At 32.8% G+C, this 22157-nt stretch overlaps 3 protein-coding genes across 3 annotated transcripts; 2 read left to right on the forward strand and 1 right to left on the reverse strand.

Annotated features, from left to right (window-relative positions):
* Positions 1-350: 350 nt before the first annotated feature.
* On the reverse strand, positions 351-4184 carry LOC140880238 (probable methyltransferase PMT15). The gene is made up of 6 exons (XM_073284520.1): positions 3311-4184; positions 2100-2310; positions 1561-1861; positions 1067-1459; positions 898-975; positions 351-778 (listed from the first exon to the last, which is right to left on the reverse strand). Exons 1-6 carry the CDS (start codon positions 4022-4024, stop codon positions 550-552), a joined length of 1926 nt encoding a protein of 641 aa, XP_073140621.1. The 5' UTR covers positions 4025-4184; the 3' UTR covers positions 351-549.
* Positions 4185-12259: 8075 nt separating this feature from the next.
* Positions 12260-14496, forward strand: LOC140883438 (DNA-directed RNA polymerases II and V subunit 6B). Its single transcript, XM_073289898.1, has 6 exons — positions 12260-12342; positions 12542-12575; positions 12645-12817; positions 12928-12979; positions 13925-13992; positions 14074-14496. Exons 1-6 carry the CDS (start codon positions 12311-12313, stop codon positions 14141-14143), a joined length of 429 nt encoding a protein of 142 aa, XP_073145999.1. The 5' UTR covers positions 12260-12310; the 3' UTR covers positions 14144-14496.
* A 4852-nt stretch (positions 14497-19348) lies between these two features.
* On the forward strand, positions 19349-21757 carry LOC140880723 (BAG family molecular chaperone regulator 2-like). The gene is made up of 5 exons (XM_073285411.1): positions 19349-19792; positions 20076-20350; positions 20463-20719; positions 20811-20957; positions 21046-21757. The coding sequence occupies exons 2-5, from the start codon at positions 20107-20109 to the stop codon at positions 21469-21471; spliced, it is 1074 nt and encodes a 357-aa protein (XP_073141512.1). The 5' UTR covers positions 19349-19792; positions 20076-20106; the 3' UTR covers positions 21472-21757.
* Positions 21758-22157: the final 400 nt, after the last annotated feature.

Raw genomic sequence — 22157 nt, forward strand, 5'->3', positions numbered from 1 at the left:
AAATCGAACAATCCCAAAAGACCTCTATCTTCGCTTGTTATTTAGATATGGAAACCGTTTGTCCGTTCTCAATTATATAAAACCTCTATTTTCGCTTCTTAGTTTTTAGTGATAGAAACCGACTTGTTCGTTCTCAGTTAAAAAAAAAAATCAACTTCTTACATATTTTATTTATTTTTATTTGAGGACATCTTATCCTATTTCGAAACAATATGAAGACAGAAGTAGTATCCATTTTCACGAAATAATATAAAGCGAGAATGGTACTATATATTCAAATTTGTAAGACAAAAGTAAATGTAACAGAGACCCTTGACAAATAATTGGGGGGAAAAACACGGCCCGTGGACTGTTAACAATTTTAGAAACATTCATTTAATCGACCATACTATAGTTGCTTCATTCATTATCACATAACAAATACAAATCAATGAAGGAACACATAGTACTCCTTAATAAATGTATACCAAAGAAGACAGAAAATTAAAATAATAACAAAAATTTCCTTCAAAAAAAAAAAAAAGACCAGAAAAAAAGAGCTATATACTTCTAAGAAGCATCAGCAGAAGCCGGAGCTGTCCAGTACAATTTCACTGCAAACAAAAGCTTCTCCCTCTCCATTGGCCCATCTTCATGATCTACAATTTGACTATCCCAATTCAATCCATCTGCTATTCTTTTCACCTTCACCAATATATCTACATCGTCTCGAATTATCAAACTTCCTTCCGGTCTCAAGATCCTGTCCATTTCTAATAAAATATCTTCCATCCCACACCTGTTATAACAACATATAAACAAAGAAAAAGACGTTTTCGCGACTTAATCCTAGTGTAGAGTAGATATCTTCGAGATAGTGAGTATATACACACATATATAGAGTTCGGGATGTGTCACCTATCTCTGTAGAGGGTAAATATCGAATCAGCATGAATGAGATCATAAGTTCTAGGATAAGTTGACATTGCTTCACACCTGCACGAATTTGATTTTAAGAATGGGAAATCCCCAATAAATGAATATTAGAACAAGAGCATATATGTTATAGGTATATATATTTGTGTACCAGCTCTGATAAGTTCCAATCAGCCCTCGTTCATAGATGACACCAAGCGTGTTGATCTTAGCCTCGACGGGGACTACGTTCATCACCCAAAGAGGATCGTCGATCAAATTGGCAGCGAATCCGCCCAAGAAAGCGTTCATATCAAGGATGTTGCGATACCTTCCCTTTTGGCCTAATTGGTTGTTAACTGTTTTATAATAAGAGACCCTCCTCTTCCACAGTTGCAAGTCTTGATGAAAAGTTTCTCTGCTTACTCCACTTACCTTTCCTTGACTGATCCTAGGAGGCAAGGAGGTTAGCCGCTTCGGCCACTTTTCTAGCACACCGCCGGCTACCTCCTCATTCGTGGAAACATCGGGTAAACGAGTCAAGCAAGTGTCTAAATTTGTGTACCTGAGAAGAAGAAGCACATTCGTGCATGCATCGAATTCAGCTACGAGTCCTGATATTGTAACAAGATCGAAAAAAGAGAGACAGAAAGAGCGATTACGAACCAAGATTTATCGGGGTTCTGATCAGCAGGGCAGAATGGGGGGTTCTTGACCATTGATTTGAATCTTTTGCACTTGCCGTGATTCAATGGTTTTTGCCAAATAGAGATATCATCCCTTTCCACTAGCTTTTTCCAACATAGGCTCCTGGTTATGTTCTCGATTTGCATTTGCTCCGAGTTCAAGTCCTCCCTCGACCTGTCCCACCCTTTCCAGTACTTTCTCCAACGGATAGGTGGACCAGATAGGATCCAGTACCCGCCCGGCCTTAAAACGCGATCAACTTCGATCAAGTACACACCATCTAAACAAAGAAAAGATCAAATGGAATCAAATAATTAAGATCATGTGTCTCACTGCTCAAATGATAAAATCTTCAACTAAAGAAATTAACCTTGATTTGTTATTGATGAGTACACTTTTTACTGATCAAGATTATAAGGTAGCGTTTGCAAATGATCGTATACCATATATGTTATGTATTATTGAGTACACTTTCACTTATCAAGATTATAAGGTAGTGTTTGCAAATTATCGTATACCATATTCGCCCCATGGAATGAGGCAACGGGAGCAATGTGCCATGTCGAAAGCCCTAGACGGGTATGGTAGCCTCTTGGAGGCGATGACGCCGATCAACGCAGGAACTCCTCGTTCCAATGCGAATTGCACCTGAGCTTCATGCGTGTCCCTCGGCGCAAACGACATGGTAAGGATGTTTCTTGATAAAAGATAGGCACCCCAGCTCGCAACCTTTGACGATATATGATCATAACCAAGAATTTTTTAGAATGCTTAACAGGAGAAAATTAAACAAGTACAAATAGAATATAGAAAAAGTCAAAATTATAGACAAAGTAGCACTATGCCATGTGTGTTACATGCTCTCCTGCATGGCCAACTAGCCTTGTTGTGAAGAAAAAGGTGTTGGACTTGTTGGGGTAAAATACAACTATCCACAGCTACAAATGTTACAATCAAATAAATATATAATAATGAAAAGAAAAGCAACCAATTGTTTTCGAATTCCAAAAGTAGTAAACTACAAAATATTTAAAAATCAGTGGCTCGATAAACCACAATACCAAACCACACTCACTTTTGTCCTAATTCATACAAAAAAGTGTGCCCCATACGCGTGTGTGTGCGTCGATGCAACCAAAAATGGCAAATTCTTTTTTCCACATTAATTGTACGTATTGGATCGATCGAATTAACCACATCAATGCCACCCCCTCCCCATAATTACAATCACCTCTTAATTTCACCTTAACTACATCACTTAAAGCATTTAATTTCAAGATTGAATTAATTGCATTTATTGAGGTAAAATAAAATAAATCCCTAGCTACATGGCTTTTCTTTTATATATATAAAAACTTACGCCGGGAAATAAAATTAGTAGTCCATTTGAAAAAAATACCAACACAATACATACAACCCAGATTCAACAATTCACCTGCTACTGTTATAAACAGCCAAAGTATATAATATATTTTACTACGGCCTCATTAATTTATTGCCAACAGATATATTACTAATTAAATTTCAGATAATAACTGTTATTAAAATTATAGATGTTAAATGGAATGGCAGAAACAAGATGAATGGTGGTCAAATGCGGTCAATATCAATAACTTATTTTCCGGGAATTAATAAAATAAAATAAATTAAATTATCTTGCATGTTTCTTCTTCTTCTTCTTAAGGAAAAAAAAAAGAAAACGAAAGAATACACACAGAGCTTGACTTACCCCGCAACCAGTATCAATGGCGGTTCGAATGGAGCCATCTTTCAAATCAATCAACTTTCCGATATCATCGATATAAGCTCCGGCGCCATTAGGGAACATGGTTCCTCCGCCCGGGAACCTGAACCGGTCTCCCTCGAACCGAATCCAGTTCTGAACCGCCTTCTCCACCGTCAATTCCTTGTGCGGTACATTTGCGTACCACACCAGATCCCTGCTCTGCGGCCACTTGAAAGGGTTCTTGTACCCGTGCGGCGCCGGAACCCGGCATCTCAGCCTCTCTTCCTCCGGAGGACAGTGCCTCTCTCTGTATATCAACCTGTCACGCTCGAATTTCAGCGATCTTTTCTGGTCCTCGCATGGGGTGTATTCGCTGTACTTTACGTCACACGCGCGGTATTTCTTGATTTTCACGCCGGACGTATCGCCCTCCGCGCCGCCGTCCGCGGCGGCATGGTGGGTTGCGAAGTCTAGCGTGACCGTGGAGGAGGTTGCGTTGGAGGTGGCGATGGAGCATGGGATGGTGGCGCCAAGATTTGAGGTGGCGGGGATGGTGACGCCGCCGCCGTGTTGCCAGACGCCGGAGATGTAGGAGAGGGAGCAGAGGACGGTGACTATGGCTATGGAGAAGAGTTTGGGTTTTTTAAGGTAGGATGCGGCGGCGGCGGAGGCGGGCTTGGAAAGGGGAGTGTAGTGAGGAGTGGGAGGTCCTCCCATGGCTGGCTGTGGGGTGAATGGTTTAATTCTTTGTTTGTTTTGAAAAATGGAGAGTGTTGTTTTTATATATAGGAGAAGGAGAGGGGAAGAATATGGGTGTGGAGTGTTGAATGAATGGAGAGGGAGACAAGTTAAGAATCAAGTTGAATACATGTGAGAGAGGGTGAGTTTTGTAGAGGGGTGTGTCGAGTAGTAATAAATTAGATCTCGAGATGGTACGTGATAAGTTTGGGAAATGATGAGTTTCTTAAAATATTCTCAATATAATTTTTTATTTTGTTTTTTTTATCTTTAACTGATTGTCACTGTTACGACTAAAAGTTTTGTCATGTTAGTGTTAGATAGAGCGAGCGTTTTGACATCAAAATATTAAGATAGAGTTCAAGACTCAGTTATAACACGAATCTGTTCAAGCGACTAAAAAAAAAGAATGATGAATATATTAATTATGCTAATCCCAAGTTTTCAGCTTTAATATTGCCTCTTGTGTTGGTCAGTATGGTTAAAGGGGCAAAGTCTATGATGACATGGCAATCCGTGATTGGTTAAAATCAGTGGGCCCCTATCCCAAGGGCACTGTCTTTGGGATGGCGTGACAATTTATGATTGGTTAAAATCAGTGGGCTCCAGTACCCTTGGGGTAGCATAGACTTTCCCGATTAAAGGGATGCTCGAAAGGACAAACTTTTTTTGAACAGATGAATAGATGAATTCATGAGTTTTGATCATCATAGAACATCACCTGTCGATCATTTAAAATGGTTCGAATACGTTTTATCAATTACAAAATGATATTTAAATTTTCTTTTACAAAAAAATTAGTTACATTTCATCTATGGCACCCTAAGGTAAATATGCCATCAGTAAAATTAGTTGGTCGTTATGGGCCAACTGCGGTTTTATTTTCGTTGTATTGTTGTGTATTGGGGCTTTTCAACTTGTTTACTTTTTCAAAAAATAATTATTTCTTTTAGTATTTTGGATGTAATTTTAAAATTATATTTACTTCTAAATAATGGTGCTCACAAAAATTAAACGGCTCTTTTCCAAGAATTGAAACCGATCCACTGAAAATATAGTGAATGAATTATGAAATCTTCAAATGTGGTATCTATATATATTTATAAAAAAAAATTGGAGATCACACATATGAGATGGAGACCATAGACGTACAACTCACGCACCTCCTCAGCCGAGAGCTTGTCCTCCTGGTGCAAGCCAACTAGAGAGGAGTGTCTCAATGTGACTCTCTGCCCTTGTTAGTTCAGTTCCACACATATCACACATCTTGGCTCACTTCCAAACATGCTGCACCTCAAGCTCATCTCCACTCGTTTCAAATCGCTCTCTTGGCTGCACATGACACAATTCTAACTATGTACTTAACACACTTCTTAGGCATTGTTTGATGTGGATGACATGATATATTGATATTGATGGATTAATCATGTTTGTTTTATCCAATGTTTGATTCAATTATTATAAACGATTAGTGTTATGCATAATTATATTATCCAAGTGTGTTGATTTATCATCCTTATATTATAGATCATACATAATCTCGTACACGAACCAAACATCATCTCATACACGAACCAAATTGTTCCTTGATGTATTGGAACACTTATGTAGTGTTTGGAAGAGTTTCTAGGAAGCAATACTTCTAAGCTTTTTATTCACAAAATTTTGAAATTTTCTGAAATTTTGTGAAAAAAAATCTAACAAATGCTTTCTAAAGGATCTCTCAACATATCGATTTTTGGACTTGAAGATGGACCTGAGCTTGTCATCCGAAATTAGACCCATCTTGGGCTCGAACATGACACATGTCATGTTCGATGGTCCTACTCCTACTAATTGTGTGTTATCAAATTAGTAAATCGATTGAATATACACTGAATGTAATTTTTTTTGTTTAAAAAAAATAAATGAAATTCTTTTTGACATTAAGAATATGGATAATCACATAAAATTTTGAAAATTATTAACAATTTTGAAAAGTAATAAAATAAAATTTAGAGAGAAATGTAGTGATGGTAATATGATTATATTAATTTGAATAATGTATATGACATGTGAAATGTTTATTATATAAGAACATATATAATTTATGATTTTTCTTCTTTCGGAATCTGCGAGAAATGGAACGAGGACTTGATGCACTCGCATTTTATTTATTTCACCAATCCGTTCTCACAAGTAAACTGGTGTGACACATTGTCATTCATTTATAACCACTGATAGCAAAGAAATAAAATATTTAAAAAAAACTATAATTTTTTATTTTCCCTGTTGTCTCAATTATGTCATGTATATTCATTTTTAGAAACAATTATCTAAGATGGGAAATATTAATTTAATTTAACATTTTTTCTCACTGGGATTCTGAAGTTTTAAAAGAATTTTTGGGTGGTGATGAATTGATAATGTCCCAGATTTGAAAATTTGAGCTTGTCTGCATTGGTGCACTGAGTCTGTGCCTGGTGTGAATATAATAAATTAAAGGTTATATTATATTTAGTATGCAATTAAAAAAAATTAGTGGGTATCATTTATGAAGAGGCTCAAAAATAGAAAAGGGGAAGGTTGGATGCAATTTGACTTTCCACCAAAGAGGGAAAAAAATTAAATAATGAAAATGAGTACTCCGCATATGCAAATATATCATTATTCATTATTATTTAAACTCTGTCTCATCCCCACTGTGTAGGTGTCTTTAATTGTGTGCTGTGTTTATATACTAATATAATATATATACAAAACTATATTATTTGTTGTGTTACTGGTGATATTATGGTAATTAACAACAAAAAATTAATGATAAGCAATATTGTCGGATCCGTACATTCATCTCTATTTACAGATTATTTTCTCGAAGGTGGATTCAAGATTTTAGATTTGGGAAGAAACTAATTATTATACGTTAGTCTTTCAATTTTTTTTTAAAAAATTTACAATACGGTAAGGGTAAAAATTAGATAATTCCGTGCCTGATTTTCTCATGTTGGAATAGTGAATAGCATAGATAGATAATATGGATCTGAAATTTTAAGTTTGTAAATATTTTATTAATCAATAGTTTAAACTAGTCTCGAAATAGAATATATCACCATACATTATCCTAATGAAATCTCATGTAATTTAAAATGAACAAAATAAAAATGTCGGTCCTCTTGGTTTTGTACTTTATACGGCTAATTAATTAATTAATATATTTCAATGATAATAATATTTATTAGTTATATAATTCGTATAAAATTTAAGGCCAAAGTCCTACCCCAGAGAAGATTGGGTTAAAATAGATCCTGTCCCAGTTCAGAACTTCTTGTACCTTGTCCTTTTCAGATTGTAACTCCACTGGCACAGGTCTTTCTAGCCCCCAAGTTTCCTTTATATTCTTATATATAAGTAAATTAATTAGATTTTTTATTTCCAAAAAGATTCGCACAGGGAAAAAAAAGATAAAATTATTTGAAATTTTAGATCAATTTATAGCGACAGGTTTGAAAACGCGTAACATGCTATTCCAAATTACAATCGTGATGATGTAATCAATTACTGGAAACAAATTTAATCACAGTAATTATAATATGAACTAAAAATTAATTAAATGCTATAGCATGAAAAACAGAATGCCTATTGGAAGAGAGCAGGCTAATATGAAATGAAGCTTTTCAAAAGATGCTTTCATCTCACCAATTCCACGTATTAATTAGGAGAGTGACAAAATTTATCTAAATCCCGACCTATCTCGATCCCTCTTATATGTGTGTGTGATATATGATTATATATGAGCAAATATTAATTTAATTACTTGCAAGTACTTCAAAATCTGACTAATTGGTATCATGTACTTTTGTCAACGCCAAGGATTATCTATACAGGACTTGGCTTGTCCGGAATTAGATATCACCTCATATTGCTTGATTAATACGAGGAAGGTTAAAGGTACACTAATTAAGCTATTATCTTAAATTATTCAACGCAAATGCTTTAATATCAAAGATCTGATAATTGATTAATCCTAAAGTCAACCTCCATTATATACAAACCCAAAATTAAATCATGTCTAGCTACATATATATACAACTATGATTAATTTTGATCACATATTTCTAAGTTTTGATTAAGTTTTGATGAGTTTCCCGTGTGTGTATATATATATACGGGAAACTCATCAAAATTCCTTAATTCTTAAAAATTAATGAATATTAAAAAAATTATATATAAATCTTCTTCTTATGATCAAAATATTTAATATTCTGATACCTACCATATCTATTTTGTATTTTTTTCCATGTATTTTGTATCTAGAAAAACGGACATTTTCCTTGAAATGTTCATTTACAAAGTGTTATAGATTTTTATTAATAAATAGTTGAAAAGATAATCCGATAATTACTAATCTAGTCATGCATGCACGACCGTAGGAGAAAAGGGAAATTCATTGTGTATTTGGTCTGCTAATTAATTTGCTAATTAAAAGTTATAATTCTGAGGTTCAAAAATATACTCCTATATAATAGGTCGTTCTTAAAATAGTATATATGATGAGGAATTCCATGAACTATTAAATGATGTGTTGTGATCTTAAAGTAATTTTTATTTAAGAGTTTTGCAAGTTTTGTTTTGTTGCCGCGCCAGTCATTGAATTTCTTCGCATTTTATTTTTCAACGAGAAAATAATTGGCATATAATGGAAAAAATAATAATAAGAAGAATCGAAACTATCGAGGTGTGCTTTGAAATGGTAAAATAAAATAAATAACGGATCCAAAAGAATTGAACGGTCTTATAAAAAAAATAAAAAATAAAATAAAAAAAATTGAATGGTAACGGAAATAATTTTATTTTCTTGGACCTTGATGTACAAATATTGTACATAGATCATACGGCCTATATATAGTCAACGACTCAACACATGAACCCACCCCGCACGCCTATTTCTTTCACGGTTTTTAGAAAAAAAAAATACTATATATCATGTTAGTTGTAACAATATATATCTACATATTAAATGCCCGAGATAATTCTCAACAACTTTTGAGGTTTATATTAGATAAATATTTAGGTTAACGCAAAAGTAAAAATATTTTAGTCGAGTTATAAATTACACTGAATAAGCTCTATACATCATATATATTTGAAAATTTGTTAGTAAAGATAATCGAACTTTTGATTATTTATCAAGTTGTAACAACATCTTACATATATACAACGTGATTGGACGATTGGACAATGTTGCTTGATAAAATGTACCTCATAAAAGCGCAGCATGTGTAGTGTATGTATACACACACATTACTAAGAATTTATTTGAAATTCCAGGGATACAATCGAAACGTCAACGTAACGATGGTGTGCAAGTTGAGTCATTTGGGGAAACGTGTTAATTCTTAATCTCATTTAATGTTTTATTAATTACTTCCTTGAAACCCGATTAATATAGTAATATGGGTAACATCTTCCCCCCATACATTAACTATCCAACCTACGCCTTGGTGGATTCATTCCTTATTGGCTTATTCCATACATATATTCAACAGTTTAATATTAATTTGACTATGTATATTAGCATGTCCAAATCATTTTTGAAGTGTTGCATTTTACATTATATATTGGGCAAATTTCTCATTTCCCCACCTTTTTTTCCCCATAACACCAATCCTGGGACGAGTTGGAAGAGGAATTCCTAATTCTTACACGGATAATTAAATTCAAAAAAGAAAAGAAAATAGGAAATCGGTGTGAAAAATGAAAATTATGACACCATTAATTATGTTAGTCACCTTTATGGGGTAAGTGAGATTCTACATGTACAGACATTGCTTCAATGCATATTTAAGATTTATCAATTATCAATACATGTCAGTTCTACTATTTTTTCACCGTTAAATATATCATTGGGTAGTTACCTGTAAAGGTAGAATTAAATTATCCCCTAAGGATGAACTCTGTCTCTCACTATATATCTAATTATCATTAGTTCAAACTCGTGGAGTCAATGTTTGACAATATAGAAAAAGCTATTTTGTTACAATAAGGAAATACAAAAAATAAGCTGTTAAAGTGTTTGAATAAACTTATTTTAAATAACTTAAAAATGTTGATGTGTTTGGTATTATTAGATCTTTTTATCGTCGAAATTATCAAAAAATATATAATTATATGAAAATAATGTTTCGAGTTATACATATATGAAAATAGTTTTAGAATAAACATATATTAAAAAATAAAATTGTTATAATATTTTATTTTAGAAAAAATTATGTGATTTGTAATTTTTTTAAAAAAAATAATATTTAATATTTAATGGCTGGAGGATATGATGGGGATTTATTAAAATATTTAAGGATATTTTAGAGAGATAGAATGTTAAAATAAGATTTTTTTGAAAAAAGTACATCCCCCTTACTTTTTTAAAAACAACTTATAAGCTGTCAAACAACTTATTTTGACAATTTATAAGCTGTTTCTAAAAAAATTTACCAAACAGATCCGAAGAGCTTTTAAGCTCTAAAACAACTTAAAAGCTATTTTTAAGAGCTTAAAAGCTCTCCCAAACACTAAGCTTATTAAAAAAAAGCTTATAAGCTCCTAGTGCTTAAATGCTCTTTTACGAGCTTATAAGCTGTTAGAACTTATTTTAAAAATAAGCTGTTAAAGTGTTTGGATAAACTTATTTTAAACAACTTAAAGATGTTGATATGTTTGGTATTATAAAATCTTTTTATTGTCAAAATTACAAAAAAAGATATAATTATATGAAAATAAAATTTTGAGTTATACACATACGAAAATAGTTTTAGAATAAACATATATTAAAATATAAAATTGTTTTAATATTTTATTTTAGAAAAATTTATGTGATTTGTAATTTTTTTTAAAAAATAATATTTAATATTTAATGGGTGGATAATATGATGGAGATTTATGAAAATATTCAAGGATATTTTAGAGATATAGAATATTAAAATAAGATCTTTTTGAAAAAATTACCTCCTCCCTTACTTTTTTAAAAACGACTTATAAGTTGTCAAACAACTTATTTTGACAGCTTATAAGCTGTTTTTAAAAATTTTTGCCAAACAAAATTTGTGAGCTTAAAAGTTTTAAAACAACTTATAAGCTGTTTGTAAGATCTTTTAAACTCTTCCATACACCCTCTAAGCTTATTTAAAACTAGGAGCTTATAAGCTGTTTTAGGAGCTTATAAGCTGTTAGATCTTATTTTAAAAATAAGCTGTTAAAGTGTTTGGATAAACTTATTTTAAACAACTTAAAGATGTTGATGTGTTTGGCTTTATAAGATCTTTTTATTGTCAAATTACCAAAAGAGTATAATTATATGAAGGTGAAGTAAATATTATATATCTACAAAAATAATTTAAAATTTTATGATAAATGTTAAAATTAAATAAAAACTATTTAATATTTTAATTTATATAAATCTTACACTGTGAATTTTTTTTAAAATAATATATGTGTTATTTTAAAATTACTCAATAATATCTTGATAGTATAGCTTTTTTTTAATTATAAGAAAATGATAGAAAAAAAATTATTTAAAATTATATATATTATTTTATATTTAAATATATAAAAATAGTATGCTTTGCTTTTTTTTTAAAAAAAAATATTTAATGTTAAAATAGTATCTTGATAGTTTAGTTTTTTAAATTATAAAAAAATTATAGAACAAAACATTATTTTTTTGACCGGGAACAAAACATTATTTTAATATATATAACAAATTGATAAAGAAAACTGTAATTGAATATATTATGAAATTGAAAAAAATATATAAAAGGATAATATAGAAGGATAATAGTGGGAAACAAAATATTAAAATAAAATATTTTCTTAAAAAGTAGGGGTGTATCTACTTTTTTAAAAACAGTTTATAAGCTTTCAAACAACTTATTTTGACAGCTTATAAACTGTTTTAAAAAAAAATTACTAAACAGTTTTGAAGAGCTTAAAAGCTCCAAAACAGTCTATAAGCTATTTTTAAGAGCTTAAAAGTATCTTGTAAGATGGTCTCAAAAAAAAAACCAATCTATCTTGTCCATTTATGTTTTTCGCATTAAAAAAAACTAGAAAACATTGGTTACGTACTGGGCTTTACTAACTGGGCTTTACTAACTAATTGTATATTTTTAGTGGGCTTGGAGGAGTCTAATTTGGCCCATTCAACTACTACTTAAAAGTGGATTGTTCCCCCCATAATGGCATTCGCGCGATCAATTAGCAGTTGCAGAAGAGCAAGGGGAATACCTAAACGCCATGGCGGACGAAGACTATGAGATGGACGGAGGGTTCGTTAAATTCGTAATCCTATCGATTTTTATCTAATTTTCCTTTAATCTCCCTCAATAAACTTCGATAGCGCCACTTTTTTTTCTTTCTTTTTTGCCTCTCTGCGTGTTTTTTTTTTTTTTTTTGGAATTAGGGTTTTTTTTAGGGCTTTTGGGTTTGTGCCCCCTTAATAATGTTAACTTAATTGATTTTTCTCAGCTACGAGGATGAGCCAATGGAACCCGAGATTGATGTGAGAATCTTATTTCCTTCTTTATTGTTATGTTTTTATTTTCGATTATCATGGTGGGAAAATTAATAGGAAGGGGCGGAAGTTGAAGAAGATAATGACAATGAGGACGCTCCTGACGCGGTAGAAGGCGATGGAGATGAGAAACAGGAGCAGGAACCCGTTGAACGTCCTCGGAAAACTTCGAAATATATGACCAAGTACGAAAGAGCTAGGATTCTGGGCACACGGGCTCTGCAGATAAGGTCCGTTTTTATAGTGTGTTAATTTTTGGGACCGTGGACTGGAAAAGGTGCTTAAATTTTGTTTCTTTGAGTTATTTTTGGGTTTTGAGAAACTCTTTCTGGCTTCGCAGCATGAATGCTCCTGTTATGGTCGAATTAGAAGGTGAAACTGACCCGCTCGAGGTAACATTGTCCATATTTGATAGTGCTTTTTTGGGCAAGAATTTATTTAAGTTTTTATTTTCTTTATTATGCTGTTTGTGTTAAAAATAGTACGCAAACGTGTGTTTCTAATCTGTGGCTACAGTTCGTAATCCATCCGCAGAAGGCATTAAGTTCAATGTGGTAATCGGCATTTTTACAGTGATCTCTGAAGTTTTAGGGCCTTATTAAAACTTTATGACAACCACCCCAAATTGATTTTGTTTTAGTCATATCTTCGTTGAATTTCAAATTTATTGCTTTGGTTAATGGTTAGTAAGTTGGAACTTGCTTGCAACACAACCTCAATGAGATGCTAGTGCTATTTCGTTATGAAGGATTGTGTGTATTATGTTGGCTTGCTGTTTCCAAATCATATAATGAACTCTTGCTGATTGATTATTTCTTTTGTAGTTCCAATACTTGTTTATTGACTTATATTACTTGCTTCATGATAATGTAGTTTTATTTTCCCTTACTTTGTATTTGATGATTATACCATTTGGTTGGGCACCTTGACTGTTTAGTATCCCATTTTTTCTTAAATTGGGTCCGAACTGGATATTTACATTATGATAGTTAATATAGCTATAATTTTTTCTCCTTGCATCCCAATTAATGTCTTTGATTTGCATGAGAAACTCCAAAACCTCAATTTTTCACACGAATAGTGTTATTCTAGCAAATATTATTTGAGGAAGTACCAACTTATGTGATTGACTGTCACTTTGGGCGTGCATGGATTACATTTAACAAAAATGCTAGACTTGTAACTCTTCTTTCTGAATTCTGATCATTATATAAGCATGTACATGTGAGCAGCAGCCTTTGTCAACATGGGACTTTGTGTTACAAGTGACTTTTAAATTACATCGTGATTTTGTGTATTGTTTTTATGTGACATCCATATTTTTCACCTTATCCTAGATTGCAATGAAGGAGCTACGACAGCGAAAAATTCCCTTCACTATTCGGCGATACCTCCCCGATGGAAGGTGAGGTTCAATTGATTCATCCACACATTCCCTGTCATCTTTTTCTTAATTCGTTGCTATATTTTTGTTGATGTAATCCAGCTATGAAGATTGGGGAGTGGACGAATTGATCGTGGAAGACTCGTGGAAAAGACAAGTTGGAGGAGAGTGAAATGCCCTCTCAAGAACGATGTAAAGGACTTGTCTTCTTTTGTGGAAAACTAAACTCATGATAGTCCATGAAGTTCTTGTTTCGTGTTCTATGAGTCAAGTCCGTTGAAGATCTTATTTTATTTAATTATTCCTTGTCGGGCAACCTGATTGCAGAGAAAAAAAACTTGCACTTGTTTTGAAATCTTGCAATCCTTTCAATTGGAAATGCAGCAGTGTGCTGGGAGAGTCATAGTTCGAAATTATAGATTTCGAAAATAGAAGATATGAGTGGTAAATCAATTAATCAATATTCACCATTGTTAACTCTATACACTTTTTTGAATAGTTTCCATGGCACAATAGCTTCTTGCATATACATTTGCAAATAGTACATGAATATTAATGACCGCAAAGTGTGCAATCCATATTGAAAGGACCATTGTAGGTGGGACGTCTAATATTAGTTGTGGAGTTGATTAAAGCATAGATTGAAGTCTTTAAACATATTCGCAGGCTTATTAACTTGTTTCCATCTATCCAGCTTTTGGTGTGGGCCAATCTCCATTTGCTTTTATCAGTGTTTCTAACAATGATTAAAAGGAAAGTGTAATATCATGTGGTCTGAACCTTGGAATTTTGGCTTCGTTGCTTTTTCATGTTTCTGTTCTTTAGGAACCCGACTACTGATTTTCTTTTATGTCGACATGAATTGAATTTACTTATATTTTTATTTGAAAATTATTAATTATATGTGCAATCTTTAATCGGGGTGCATTCTCATTTCTCCCCTCACGTACGCCCGATGGGCCTATTGGAACCCATCGGAAAACGAATGTTTTCTTTGTTCTTTTTTTAAAAAAAATTTAATTATGGTTCATAAAATAATCATGGATATTATTTCCTTGGTCCTTGTTCAAGTTAGATGTTGAATGTTGAACGATGACGATATTAGGTGAGATAGTTAACATATTAGACATACTAACTCTCGTCGAAATATTCTTGCCAAAAAAAAAAAAGGAAAAAAAAAAGTGAAAAAAGGAACTCTCGTCGAAGTCTTGCATCCGTCTCTCAACATAACTTTACAAGCGGAACATTGCATGTATTTGTTGTTTATATAACATATATATAATTTTATTTGGGAATTAAATGTTACAAAAATAGGTAGAGTAATTTTTGGTTCGAGACTGAAAGAAACGTTTCGAATATATTCTTCATTTGGTTTGGTCCGTGACGAATTGACGTTCTAATGTCGGTTGGTTATGTTTAACGAAGAGTGTCGGTTTACATAATATAATTTTAATTATACCAAATTTTGTCGTGTTGGACGAATTATTACGTGAGTGAATTATATTGACTGGTTTAATTTATTATTATTATATAATATATATATTTTTTTGAATTCTTGTAATTTGATATGGTATTGTAGTACTGTTAAAAGAATATTAACTCGATTGACACTCAAATATAAGGTAGTGGTATACCGTAGACATAAAAGTATATTAACTCATTTAAGTATCGAACTCGAGATCTTGTCTTGAATAAAAGTTTTAATAGTGACGTAGTGTTATTTGTTTACGTCCGGAGTAATTCCGTCCTCGAAAGATGTTAAGAGTGGTATGTGAAAATTGGTGCCAAACAAAACTGTGGATGTAGTTTGTTCGAGTGGTTTCAACTGTTGGTTCTTTCTTTCATTATAAAGGAAGTTATGGACCTATATGGTTCAACTTTTGCCTTCGAAGATAAGGTGTTGTTTGTTTTATAATACACACACAAAAGGGTTTGGGTTTAAGAATTGGACGAAGTAATTTGGAATCATTAAGAACATCCACTTGTTGGAAATGATATTTGAACATGTTGACTTCTTTATAGAAGAGCTAGGTTATATTGATCCAATTGAAGTTATTTGCAATTAAATAAGATGGATTTATTTATTATTTTCTTTTTACAATTGTGTTTTGGATGAATGGGTTTGGATTGATTATGATTTTTAATGAAAAGATTCGAAAATCAATTAAATCTTTGGAATAAAGAGAGTTGATACGGAGATTTTATGTATCCAATACAGTGATCCGATAGTCGATTTTGTAATTTTAGATATTTAAACATTTTCATTCGTAAATTGCCTTGTAGAAATTTTGGGACTAATGTCTTTTCTATATTCGAGTATTTTAATGTGAGAGTTGAATTTTATTTTATATAAAAAAAATTCAAGAAATTAATTATAGTGCACCAATGAATCAATTTCGAAATTATGTGACAGATAAACGAGAAGAAAGTTTCCTATATTTTGAAATAATTGTGACAAAACCGCTTGTGTTGAAATTTTGACATGTACGTAAGATTTTTATCTATATAGCCATATAGGTATTTTTTCTTCGATTGTGACAGACAAAAATCTTATCGATGCCACTAAATAGAAATAATAAAATAAATAAATAAATCATTTGTGTACAAGTTCCTCAATCTGATAAAAGATTCCATCAAACTTGCAAAACGTTTCTATACTTTCCTCCATAAAAAATTAGATACAAAAATTCTAATTTTTCTCATGAGAAATTAAAATGGGAGATTGGTTCGGAGAGCGATTAATCTATATTGGTGAAAATAAAATCTTTTCTTTTTCATTATCTTTTGTAATGATACGTGGAGGGTTTATATTATGAGTAGGTATTCAAGAACGCGAAATTTATATTTGTGAAACATGTCGATTCGATTCATATTTGTAAAGAAAAATAATATTTTTAATGAATAAAAAAGAATCAAAAATCATTATTATCAACCAACAAAATAAACACACAAATTGTGTATAGGTTTTATCAATGATTACAAAAACATGTATTTCATATATTTATTCATTACGAGCTTAAATGTTAATATATATTTATCGTATACTACAATGTATACAATAATTTAAATTTATTCTTGAGAAACATTAATCCAAAATGGTCAGTAGCTATCAAAATGAAAAAAATAAAAATAACAAATGATAATTATAATAATAATAAGGATGCACATTTGGTAATCACAAGCCAATCATCAAATTGCTATTTTTTTTTAAGTACACCAAGTTATCATCACACACTACGCTTAGGTCTTCTCTAGCCTAACTAAAACAAAGACCTACCACCAAATTGCACATCAATGGCACCTTCTTATATTTATTCTTATATAGTAACACTACTAATTAATTAATTATATATTTTGAAAAGACTTGCATGTAATTATTCTGCCATCTCTCCTAATCATTCTCGATGCTTAAGTAGGGATGGGTCGATATGGTATACGGTACCGAAAATCGGATATCGTATATCGTACCGAAAAAATCGGTATGGAATTTTTTCATATCGATACCGTACCGTATACCGAATATATCGAATTTTTGATATACCAAACTTTTGGTATGACAAAAATCTATGCCGTGTACGGATATCGAATTCAAAAAAATTTCGGTATACCGAAAAAAATCGGTATACCGACAAAAAAGTCGGTACCGAGTTTTTTTTTGGTATACCGAAATTTTTCATATATATATATTTTTTAAAAAAATATTTTTCGGTATATCGGTATATACCGAAATACCGAAAAAAAAATTTAACATACCGATACCGATACCGCTATACCGAAATTTTCGGTATACCGATTTTTTCGATAATTTCGATAATTTTTTTGGTACGGTATTTCTGTATTTTTCCCCACCCCTATGCTTAAGTCCAAATAATTTAAAAGGGTTACGTTCAATCTTCTTAATTATGAAATTAATGGCTTGACGCTAATGCCTCACCTAAATTAATTATGGAAAAAAAATTATATACTAACAAAATTAAGATTAGTCAATTTTGTCATCATGCATGTATGTTAACTCGTGATAATTGCAAGATTTGGTTACCTATGGCGACAAATCTCCTCGATCAAGACTCGAGAGGCGTGTTTGTGTATTGTTTCTATAAATTAATTATAACAACAAAACAGTTGTTTTCATCGCTAAACTGATTATTAAATTAAAATATTCGAAGTGTAAAACTTATATTTATGCGATACAATTCGTTACAATTTTATGCACTGTGATGTATCAAATGATAATATATATTATTTGGGTAAATATAAAATTTGATTTATCCAATGTACAAGGCGTCGGCACACACAACGCACACACACTCTTTCCCAAAGATTCAAGTGAAGATTAATTAAAATAAAAATGGTCGGGCATTAAAAACAAATAATGGTGATTTAATTTAATATTTATATAATTAATCAGTCAACAAAGAAGGAAGCCGCCCCGAACAAAAAATGGGTTGTACGGTCTCTTTCGGATCACGTCCGCACAGGATATTCTCATCTAAGTCCATGAATCTGACACGTGTCCCCGGCAAGATCCAACGATCTCAAAGTGTCGGTTGAGTTGAAGAACATCAGAGATTAGATAGACAATGGGGTTGACTCCGTCTCCTAAATATTTACCTCTACGGTTGACCGATACGTGTGGGTTTTCAGGATTCAATACTTATTTCCCCAACTGTTTTTTTTTTGCATGTAATTCTCACTTTATTAATGTGCATAATCTATAAATCATGTAACATGATAATATTTAAAATGTTGTATTTTTAAAAATCATATCATATATAAAAAAGCAAATATAAATGGGACAGATGTATGATTGAGATTTTATATCTTTGATCCACAATGTCAACTAATTATATTCTATCAAATAGTATTTAATAACTCTATTAATGTCTCCTAAAAAATGGTTGCTTTTTATTAACTAAAATAACACGAAATTTGACCGACTTCAGCTTACGTCAGTAAAATATGCGGAGTCGAGTAAAACATTATAATAAAAAAAAAAGAAACTGTCGGTGGCAGCATGACAAAAGCAGGTGACCGGCCGATTAAGATTGGTCACCGGCTTCTCTAGGTTATTATTATTATTATTTTTAACTCACTCCCAATCAATTTCACCTTCTCTCCCTATAATTAGTTCCAAATGATTATCTCACACCTTTCCCCAACATTTTTCATAATTTTTTTTATTATTGGATTAAATTAAGAAATACCCTTTTTAGATCAATCTATCTTATTTTACTTGACTCAATTACTTGCATTTTTTTTCTATTTTTTTAATATACACACACATCGTCAATTTTTTTTACATTGTAGTGTAATATATATTTTGAGAATTATTTAAAAGTTTAATAATTTTTACATATTAGATAGAATGAATGTAGATATTTAGTAATGATGATTAAGAATGTATAGTAATCTAAGGATTAATGAAGTAATGTTTGAATATGAATAAATGTCTATATATTTTGTTTATACCTAATATTTTCATAGTTGGCTCTCTCTTCCCATCTTCTCCGCAATTCACAGCCAATAAGAGAGGGAGAGCACACAAATTTTCTGTACAAAACATTGGATTTCTTGTTTGAATCTGGCGGGTTTACCGTAGTTTCAAGATTCGCAGACTCAATATTCTTGCCAGATTTCTCGCTCCCCCGATTCGTCCTACGTTTCACAATTCTCTGTTTTTTTTTTTTTTTTTTTGTAAGAGATCTGAAGATTCTTATCGACTGTAATTTAGTTGGAGCCCATTTGATTGGAATCCGTTCCTCCGACGGCGGCGCCACCACCGGAGGTACAGAGACACATTTCCGCCGTTGAAGATTCACGGGTTTGACTTTAATTTCTTTTGGCTTTTCGTTGGATACCATTTACTGTTGCAGTGGTTAGGATTATAGATAGAAAAAAAGATTTCCGTGTACAGAGACGCGTGGCGATATTCTTGACTCGTGTAATTTTCATGAAAATTAAGCTGTTAGCTTCGTGGGAGTTTTCGGATTTTGTCTCATTTCCTGGGAAAGGGATGTGTACAAATCAACTTTAGATCAGATTGTAGTTAATGCTTTGATCTGCTCAAAGGTGAGGTGAACTTCTCTTTAAATTTCAACCGTCAGCTAGCTGAAATATAGCTTGGCAAATCCCAAAATGATGAGGATGAGGAATGTGAGTAATGGGTTGCCGCAAATGAAGGGTAGTTTGGGCGACGGCGGCGGCGGTGTTGGCCGTGGTGAAATCCGGGAGAAACCATGGGAGCTCAGGCCCGGCGGAATGCTGGTTCAGAAGCGGACCGAAGCAGACCAAAACCACGTCCCTCCGCCTCCAATTCGCGTGCGCGTCAAGTATGGGTCGGTATACCATGAAATTCATATCAACTCTCAAGCCAGCTTTGGTAATTGCCGACTATTTATTCAGTAATTTTCTTGTTCTTCTTCCTTGGAATCTGTCTCTGTTGTTTAGTTTGTCTGTCATTAATGGATTGTATTTCTTTGACGGGAGCGTAGGAGAATTGAAGAAGATGCTGGCCGGGCCAACCGGATTACACCACCAGGATCAAAAGCTGTTTTACAAGGACAAAGAAAGGGATTCAAATGCATTTCTTGACAGTGTGGGAGTGAAGGACAGATCCAAGATCATTCTCGTTGAAGATGCCATCAGCCAAGAAAAACGCTACCTTGAGATGAGGAAGACTGCTAAAATGGAAAAGGCTGCGAAATCTGTATCAGAAATCAGCATGGAAGTTGATAGGCTTGCTGGGAAGGTTGTTCTTTCAATCACTAAATCTCTCGATCATCTATTTGTTTAACTAATCGTGTCTCTGAATGAAGCTTTTTCGTCGTGTCATTGAGTAGGTGTCGGCGCTTGAAACTGTGGTTTCTAAAGGTGGGAAAGTGGTTGAAAAAGATGTAGTAGACCTGATCGAGTCGTTGATGAATCAGTTGATTAAATTGGATGGCATTTTTGCTGATGGAGATGTCAAACTACAGAGGAAAATACAGGTATGATCGAATTTGATCTAAAACAGAAAATGCCTTTTTCTTGAATCTGTGATGTAAAATCATTAACATGCTTGAGATTGATCTGAAGGTGAGGAGAGTGCAAAAGTATGTCGAGATTCTTGATGTGTTGAAGATGAAAAACTCCGCAACCGCTAGCAATGGAAACCACATTGTAACTCCCACTCAACAAAAGCAGCAGCAGCAGCAGCAGCAGTATGCGAATGGGCACATAACTTCACCATTTCAACCGAATATGAATTCCAAAGGGAACATAACATCCCCGGTTCAACCGCAGCAACCAAGGCATTCTTTCGGTAGTTCTTCCACCGATTCACCCAAGCATGTTCAGGATCAACCTTCTCGGCAGTCGTCTGTCGTGATCACCACACAATGGGAAACTTTTGACTCAACCCCGGCACCGACACCGATTCCAGGTGCCCATGGTTCCATATCTACAACAGGAACGAAGACATTTCATCCGGTACAACCTAGTTTCACATGGGACTTGCTTTAACTAGGTCGAACTTCTAAGGACCAACAAAGTACATGTTCGTAGTGTGGATTGTGTGCATTTTGGGTTTGTTTTCTAAGTTTGTTTCGTGTCCATTCTCCATTTTTTTTTTTTTTTTTTGGTTTTTGTTTCTGTATTTAGAGTTTTGCTAGCACCCCTTATTATATCATTCACTTGAAGAAATAAAAGGGGCTACTATTCAATTGTTTGATGTTATATAATCTCTATCACCATTGTATTGTTCTCAATTTTATCAAAAACCCAATGCACATAAGGCCTAGATTTTGAATATCGCTTCCCACTTTTACTCATTTGGCTTCGTTATTGAGGTCTAATTTTTTCCTCTTCGGATCCACTCCAATAATAATAATAATAAATTGTGACTAGCTAAAGCAAGTCAATCCCACATTTTTGTAATGTAGTAAATTTCTAATTAAAAAAAATTGAGGAAGAATGATTAATCTTTATGCCTTGCTTCCTGCTGAGGGTGCATAAAGACAAGGATAACATGAGGTAAGATGGATGAAAATATGGAATGTAATAACTAATCCAACCAAATAATATAAAGAAGGTGGAGTTGTGGTGGTGGTTTCTTGGATCTCCTTTTTCCTTCATGAGTGTACAAACTTGAGGAACTTTTTGATTCTCTCATATATTGCTTGCCTTGATCAGTAGGAACAAGAATCGGA

The sequence above is a fragment of the Henckelia pumila genome, chromosome 2 (assembly GCF_033568475.1).
Source record: "Henckelia pumila isolate YLH828 chromosome 2, ASM3356847v2, whole genome shotgun sequence".
NCBI lineage: Eukaryota > Viridiplantae > Streptophyta > Magnoliopsida > Lamiales > Gesneriaceae > Henckelia > Henckelia pumila.